This window comes from Juglans microcarpa x Juglans regia, chromosome 6D, assembly GCF_004785595.1.
Source record: "Juglans microcarpa x Juglans regia isolate MS1-56 chromosome 6D, Jm3101_v1.0, whole genome shotgun sequence".
NCBI lineage: Eukaryota > Viridiplantae > Streptophyta > Magnoliopsida > Fagales > Juglandaceae > Juglans > Juglans microcarpa x Juglans regia.
The window spans coordinates 6,731,032-6,739,584 of record NC_054604.1 but is presented as its reverse complement, the minus strand read 5'-3'; the positions used below and the strand labels follow the sequence as shown (position 1 = coordinate 6,739,584).

Sequence of the window (8,553 nt, the reverse complement as noted above, 5' to 3'; positions counted from 1 at the left end):
TTCTTATTTTGAGATTTGAAAAAGTTGAATTGTTTATTTTATTTTGTGTGGAGATTTAGGAAAGTTGTAATGATGATGTGAGATGAGATGAGATGTTTCCTGAAAACAAACAAGGCCTCAGTTGTATTTTCACGGGATGGACTCGCTGAGCATCTCGGTATTCCTAGGCTGCCAGATGCGTATCCAAACGTGATGCCTAGAGAGTCTGATCCTTCAGCTGAGGCGGAGACAGTTGAGGAGGAGGCACTAGTTTATACAAATGAGGTCGATACCCTTGCTGATCATGAGGTGAGGGATTTGGTTGTTGGTCCAGATACTCTCCCGTATGGCGGGACTAAGAGCATCAAGCAGGCAGATCTATCTTCTTTCTTCAAGATCCTGAATTTGATAATTGCCAGTAATATAGACCCTCGGCAGCACAAGACAAAGGTTGGCATTGACCGGACGAAATTTATGATACGGGTCGCTCGTGGTATTCCTATCGACCTGGTGGGGTATATATTCGATAGGATTTGATCAGAGTCTCGGTACATTTCAACGGATATACTGCCATTTGGGATCCTGATCACCCGATTTTTGCTATTTAACGGTGTCGTGCCTGATGTTGTCGAGAGTAAACGGGAGCCGATGGGACCGATCAACAGCACCAGCCTCTCACGCAGCATTGGAGACTCGAGACTGCGTCTTCGTGGACATGTTCTAGACCCAGTTGATCCTCAGAGAGATGCACAGCCGGGAGATCACAGAGTATCGGCCGTTGGGACATCCAGACAGACCGAGGCATCAATACACAACACTACTCGTGAGGACTGGCCGAAGTCGTGCTTGGAGCGATCAGTGGACAGACATCAGCGTTGATCGATGCAGTGCGTATGGAGGTCCGTTCTGCTGTATCTGAGTTTCGTACAAAGATTATTGATACCATCTCTGAGTTACGTATGAAGCTTGATGTCATGTCTGCGACTCAGGTCACCATCAGTACTCGGCTAACACAAATAGTGTTTTGTAAATCTAGTATTTAATTTTGAATTAGTATTAGTTTATATTTTCTAAACTAATTATTGATTGATATTATTCCTATAATTAAATTGATAAATTTTTTATAATTACTAGTTAATATAAATATAATTCTTAAAAAAAAAACATATGATCACCGTTCGAACCATGAAAATAACATTCGAACAGTATTGATTCATCATTCGAACGGTGAATACTGTACGTTCGAACGGTATATCAATTTTTCGTTGTATTAATGTTACTTAACGCGCCAAATTGCACGTTCGAACAGTGCTGATTTATCATTCGAACGGTAATATTTTACGTTCGAATGTAATACAATTTCCCGCTATAATAATTATACTTAACGCGCCAAAATGTACGTTCGAACAGTGCTGATTAATCATTCAAACGGTTAAAATTGAACGTTCGAACGGTGGAATAATTTCTCGCTATCATAATATTACTTAACGCGCCAAAATATATGTTCGAACGGTTGAATTTAACCGTCAGAACTTTAAAACATTACATTTGAACGGTTTCATTATTAGGGATAAAATATTTCATCGCTAATCATACCGTTCGAACAGTTTTGTTCTTCCGTCATTTTTTTGGGACGAAAGCTGAAATTCGTCCCAAAATCTCACTTTTTGGGACGATTTTCATTTCGTTCCGAAAGAAAATCGTCCCAAAAAATCTTTTTTGTTGTAGTGCCAGTACTTATCAATTAATGAAGTATTATTTCACATAACTCAAATTAAGCAAAACCTACAATATTATTTGCAACCATGTTGTTGCAAATTAGTTAATGAACATACATGAATAACCAAGAAATGTAATCATTGTGCTGATTCGATGTTTCACAATAAAGCTACAAACTCTAGAAAGGGATTATCTCCCATTTTGGGGAACTCAGATCAGCTATATATATTTGCATATAATATATGTAACATCCTGTAGCTGGAGGGTTAGGAACTTACTTCTTATCACTTAAAAATCATCTTCCAACAATACATATATATACTCCAAAGACTTCATAAAGCATAATCACATTTTCTGAAGCCAAACATACATGTTCCTTTACAAGGACATCAAGAGAACATTTTGACAAAATAAATCAACAACCGCAAAGTCTCAAATAAAAGTATTAGCATCCAAAATATCAACTCAATGAAAATCAAATCTACTATGTCATTTGGTACTTTGGTAATTAATCCACTATGCCTAATTAGTCTTGCCCACGCTTCTTATTCTTGATTTCCGGCCGAACCATCAAAATCATTTGAAATATTGAATGTAAGTGGGTGAGTTATCAACAATTAGTAAGCAGTGAATATATATCAATATATAAACATGAACCAGTTATAGAATACAGACAAATCATATTATCAAAATATCAGAGCGACAGTTCAGAAATATTCATATATAAAAGTCATTTGACATAACATAATTGAACATCATCATATCAAAACATATTACATGTTTAACTCCCACGGTAGGGTTGTATCTAAGTGTGCATAAACAAAAGTCTAGGCAGAAAAACACTTTGTTTCCAAAGTGGGTGTATTAAGAATCAGAAATGTTGGAACCAACAAAATAACAAAGGCCACAACTTTACACCTGCGGTAAGGTCGGAATGGAACTAAAACATAAATAGAATGTCACGCCAAAGGTTTTCAGATGTAACATTTTATATCATAATAGAGTACTAAACAGATACAGATTACATTCATATCATCACGTATAAAACTTTTGGATTTCATATTTGCTTTTATTATACAGTTGAGAAAAAGAGTGCCAAAAATGCTTAAGTCTACACTAGTCATGACAAAAAATATATTCTTTTACATATATATATATATATATTCAAATACAATGAGTTATGTAGAAAAATAATCGTGATTGTTTTCAAATGTTTCATAACAAAATATGCACGTTTTTCATAAAACCAACCGTAGTCTATTTAGACAAAATCTAGCATAGGAGCACCGCTTGCCTGATTCTCGTAGTGTATTCTAGCCATGTCACAATAACCTAAATCAACAAAATATTTGTTTATACGTTCATAATCCACACCAGCACATAAACCTAACTAACAGAAATTCCACCATCCTAACGGTAGAAAAGTACGAGCCTGTAACCAGTTAAGTTCACAAACAGCCCAAAAATCGACATATCAAACAATCAACTAGCCCCCACTTACTCTCGGCATTTCAATCAAACACACATAGCCCACAATCACAACATGACCAACACAACAACCACAGACATAATGTTAGACCCCCACATCGAGTTGCCTCTAGAGATGCCGCACATGCCCTAGTCAAGGTGGGAACAAACACATTGGCTAGCCCACAACCATGCCTTGGCTCATGGGGTGATGCGCGCGGGGCGCCAAGCATGCATGCATGCCTTGCCCCGCGCTCTAGCACACACGGGGCGCCCAGCATGGGGGCTGGCGAGGTTAGTAAGGACCTGCCTGCACGCACAGCAATGCACCGCGCCCCCATGCGTGATGCAATGCGTGCAGCCATGCGCGCAGCTCTTGACCCCTCGCGCATGCGCACGGCAATGCAGGCCGCAGCGCGCCGCGCCTGCTTGCAAGTTATTGTGTGCAGGCCCATGCGCTCTTCGATGGGCCGTGTGGCCCTTGCGCGTGCCCATGCGCTGCAAGGCCTTGCGCCACACTGCCAGTCCACCCAGCGCGCACGCACGCACACCTGCCCAACCATGCCGCACTCCAGCGAGGTTAGTGGCATGCAAACCAGTGCACGGCTCTAGCCAGTGCCTTGCAGAGCAGGCCAGTGGCATGCCCACCAGGCATGCCATCCAGCGCATGGCTCCAGCCCATGCCCTGCAGACTCAGCGCCTAGGCCACCAGCCTGGGCCATGCCGTGCACCACCTTGGCTCACCATCAGCAAGCCATGTCGCACCGCATGACCATGGACCAGCCCGAAGACCACAATGCACCAACCTAGCCCATCATGGGCCATGCATGCCACGTCTAGCCTTGGTCCATGACCACTATCTTGTTATTTCTTTTATTTAATTAATTTGATTTAATTATTTATTTTCAAGGGACCTATTGGGGATTTCCACTTTGTATTGCTTATAAATACGACATCTTTTATTTGCTTTAGAATCTTTTGGCAAAACTCCTAGAGGGAAGACTATTGTTTGAGAGATCACAAACTGGTGCCATTGCACTTGGGCTTTTTGGGTGAAATTCGTGAATCCCAAAGAGAGAATCACACTTTGCAATTCTTTGAATCAGTGTGATTTATTTATCTTGTTATTTGCAACTTGGTGCAATTCGTGAATCCAAGTTAATTTTATCAATATATGAGGTTTATTCATTACTTGTGCAATTCATGAATCAAGTCTTGAATTATTATTGTTTATGTTTTTATTCATTCAAGTTCATAAGTATTTGCTTGTGTTCTTGAGTGTTCTTCATTTTATTCTTAATGTTCTTCATAAGTTGCTCTTCCAATCCATTCCTTTCATCAAAGTCGACCAACCCTTGTGTTAGTCAACTTTCCATAAATTGTTTGATTCATCTTTGTTGCCCTAGCCGAACCCTACTTCCATTGGAATTTGAATTCAAATTTCAGCAACCTCTTGCCTAATTTGAATTGTCTTAGCCGAACACTCCACTTACCAAACTAGGTTCCTATAATTTAGGAACCCTAGTTGACCCAAACACTTCTCCATACTCGGCCAAACCTTTCCAAATTGAATCCCTAGATTTTAGGAACAACTTCCTAAAATCTCTCCCTAACCTTGTTTGGCCAACCCTAGCCGACCACATACTTTCCCATCTTCCATACACTAAACCTAAACCCTAGCCGTCCATCACCCAACTTCCAAACCCTAAATTCCATCTTCCAAGTGGCGCCAACCCTAGCTCACTCTAGTGCCGTGCGCCCTCATTCATTGAACCCCACACAACTCCTTGACCCTTACCACCAATCTTAGCCTAAACACCTAACCTCACCGTACCTAAGTGGTCATTGTGACCACAATTGTTCGAGAACCAAGCAAGAGAGGAACAAGGATTCGGTCATCACAAGACCACCATTGGCATGGAGAACATAGTGTTTAGGGACTCGACCGAGGTCCCTAACATTAATTGGTGCTTTCATTGATAGGATTCTTGTTTGGTGAATTTTGAGAAGTTCTCACTTCTCCAAGAGGTAAACAACGCGTTAATTCAAAAACTTTATAAATTGGTTGGGGGAGACCCTCATTGGATCCCATTTATTTCTTGTGATTGTGAAATTGAAGTTTGGGGGTTGAGATAGAGGACGGAGTAGTGTTCTTGAAGGGTCGACCACCCAAGAAGGTGGAGGATCCAAGGTTAGACATTTGCTTGTGCAAGAGGGGTTGCCCACCCACCAAGGTGGACAACTCAAGGTTGGACTTGTGAGCCCTTCCTACCGCCCATTAAAGTTGCAAGTTGCTGTCCAAGGCTACACCAATCAGAAAATTCAGTTGCAAGACTAGTTTGCAAGAGTTTCAAGAAGTTAGTTTGCAAGCGCCATGTCTACAAGCAACTAAGAAGCCGAGTTGAGCAAGAGTTCCAACCGGGAACGAATTGAAGTGCTTGAGGAGCACAATGCTAAAGTCATGGACATTCCAAGTGAGGTTAACACCACTATGGCCGAACTTAGGATGGCTTTGAATATGACAACCCGTGATAGTGAAGAGTATAGAAGAACTATGGAGACTATGAGAAGAGAAAATCATGAGAGTATTGAAAGAATTGAGAGAAGACTCATAGAAGGCCAAGCCCCACGGCAAGAGAACAATGCACAAAGGCATGATGCTTTTGTGGATGGTGTCGAGACAAGTGTAATCGAATCTATGCATGATGCTATGCATGAACCACCAAGAGTTGAATTGAGAAGGGGTGGACGTGTTGAGCATGATGATGTTGCGGTTGAGAGATGGATTAATGGTGGAAGTCATCATAGAAGTCCTAGCATGAGAGGAAGATATCAAGATGTGATATGAGATGCCTAGATATGAAGATGGCCATGAGGCCGAACATGGGTATGAAGATGAAAGGCCTTGGGGCCATGAAAACCGAGAAGATAGAAGGCCTAATTACTATGATCGAAATGGAGGCAATCATGGAAGAAGGTTTGATGATGAATTTCATGAAGAGAGGAGAGGAAACCGGGCTAATGACCGGGGACCCAAGAGACCAAAGGTGGATTTCCCTAAGTTCAATGGGGGGATCCATATGAGTGGCTTGACAAAGTCAATCACTACTTTCACACTTATGAGGTACCAAGGAGAGAAAGAGTGTCCACGGCATGTTTCTACTTGAAGGAAAAGCAAGCAAGTGGTGGAGATGGATTAGAGATCAATATGAGAAAGATGAGAAGAGATTGGGATGGACCGCTTTTGAAAAGAAATTTTTACTACAATTTGGCCCTTCACCCACCATTAATCATCATGGGCAATTGGCCAAATTGAAACAAGAAGGAAAGGTCCACCACTACATAGAAGAATTTCAGCAATTGCAAACACTAGTGAGAGGATGGTCCGAAGAGGCACTTGTGGGTACATTCATTGATGGCTTAAAGCCTTGCTTAGCCAAGGAAATTAAGTTGAAGTAACCTACAAGAATTCAAGAGGTGATGAGAATGGCCGAGATACTTGAGGAGAGTAGCACCATGGAAAGAAAGTTTTCCAAGGATGTGGGGAGTAAAGCCTCAAAAACTTTACAAACCAAACCACCTTGGAAAAGTAGAGTGGAAGGGGATGTTTCTAAATCTAAGCCATATGAGGTGAAGAAATTTTCTAGAGAAGAAGTCCAAGAAAGAATCAAGAAGGGGTTATGCTTCAAGTGTGGTGACAAGTGGAGCAAGGAGCATTCTTGTAAGTCGGGTAAGGCTTATGTTATGATTGAAGATGATGAAAATAAAAAATCTTCAAGTCATGAATCCGAGAATGATGAGGCCGAACCTAGTGAGGATGATGAGGATGCCGAGTTGTCCCTTAATGCTATGTTCGGTGTGCAAAGGCCCACTTCTATGAGGGTCATGGCATGGATAGAGAAATTTGAGGTTACTTTATTGGTTGATAGTGGCTCAACCCACAACTTCATCAATTCCAACATTGTCACCAAGGTTAGATTGAAACCGAGCACTATTGAGCCATTTGAGGTAAAAGTTGCCAATGGAGACAAGCTTAGATGTGAAGGGCTTGTAAGAGAGGTCAAGCTGAATGTCCAAGGAGTGAGGATTGTGGCGGACTTGCATGTGTTATCCCTTGTGGGTCTTGATGTCGTTTTGGGCAATGCTTGGCTCAAAGGCATTGGCAAAGTGGTGAATGATTATGACAAGATGACTATGGAATTTCGGATTGGGTCTAAGAAGAAATTATGGACAGCTTTGACATCCAAGGAAGTGAAGTCTTGTGAGGCCATGATGTTTGAGAGGTTATGCAAGGGTGGAGCTAGTTGCTTTGCCATTATTCTAGCCAAGCAAGAGACACTTTTTGAAGTTGAAAAGGGTGAAGAAGGGGGCAAAAAGGAAGACTTGTCCTTGCTGCCCATGGAGGTACAAGAGGTCTTGAGAGACCATTGGAGGGTCCTAGAGGTGCCAATTACCTTACCACCCACTAGGCCTTTTGATCATTGCATTGCCTTGGTAGATGAGAGTAAACTGGTTAATGTTCCTCCATACCGGTATGCTCATTTTCAAAAAGAATAAATTGAGAGGCAAGTGAAAGAGATATTGAAAGGAGGATTGATAAGGCCTAGCACTAGTCCTTTTTCTTCACCGGTATTATTGATAAGAAATAAGGATGGCACTTGGAGATTTTGTACCGACTATAGGGCCTTGAATGAAGCTACCATCAAGGATAGGTTTCCCATATCTACCGTTGATGAGATGTTGGATGAATTGCATGGGGCGAGTATATTCTCAAAGCTAGATTTGAGAGCGGGTTACCATCAAATCCGCATGAGGGAGGGAGATGTACACAAAACGGCTTTTAGAACCCACAATGGCCATTTTGAGTATCTTGTTATGCCATTTGGGTTGTGCAATGCTCCCTCAACTTTTCAAGCTGCCATGAACACTATCTTCAAGCCATTGTTGAGGAAATTTGTTTTGGTTTTCTTTGATAACATATTGGTGTATTCCAAGACCGTAGAAGATCACAAGCTACACTTGAAGATTGTGATGAAGATCCTTGAAGAACATCATTTTTTCATTAAGGCATCCAAATGCACCTTCATGGAAAAAGAGCATGAGTACTTGGGACACTTTATTTCGGGAGAAGGAGTGAAGGTTGATCAAAGAAAGATAGAAGTTATGGTGGATTGGCCACTACCCATGGATGTTTCGGCCTTAAGGGGATTTTTGGGTTTGACCGGTTACTATAGAAGGTTTGTCAAGCATTATGGCTTGATTGCTAAACCTCTCACTTCTTTGTTAAAAAATGATAATTTTGAGTGGACTCAAGAAGCTAGAGAAGCTTTTGAAGAGTTGAAGAGGGCAATTGACTACTACGCCCGTGTTGGCTTTGCCCAACTTTGA

General features: G+C 41.5%; 1 protein-coding gene across 1 annotated transcript; it reads left to right on the top strand.

Annotated features, from left to right (window-relative positions):
* The first annotated feature begins 6,651 nt into the window (after positions 1 to 6,651).
* Positions 6,652 to 8,553, top strand: LOC121235342. The gene is made up of 2 exons (XM_041131691.1): positions 6,652 to 7,697; positions 7,848 to 8,553. The coding sequence occupies exons 1-2, from the start codon at positions 6,652 to 6,654 to the stop codon at positions 8,551 to 8,553; spliced, it is 1,752 nt and encodes a 583-aa protein (XP_040987625.1).

Excerpts from the sequence above, each read along its gene's own strand:
- LOC121235342 (XM_041131691.1), top strand. The coding sequence starts at position 6,652 with ATGGCCGAGATACTTGAGGAGAGTAGCACCATGGAAAGAAAGTTTTCC. Across the intron at positions 7,698-7,847 it reads GTTAATGTTCCTCCATACCG|GGCCTTGAATGAAGCTACCA; the intron begins GTATGCTCATTT and ends TACCGACTATAG.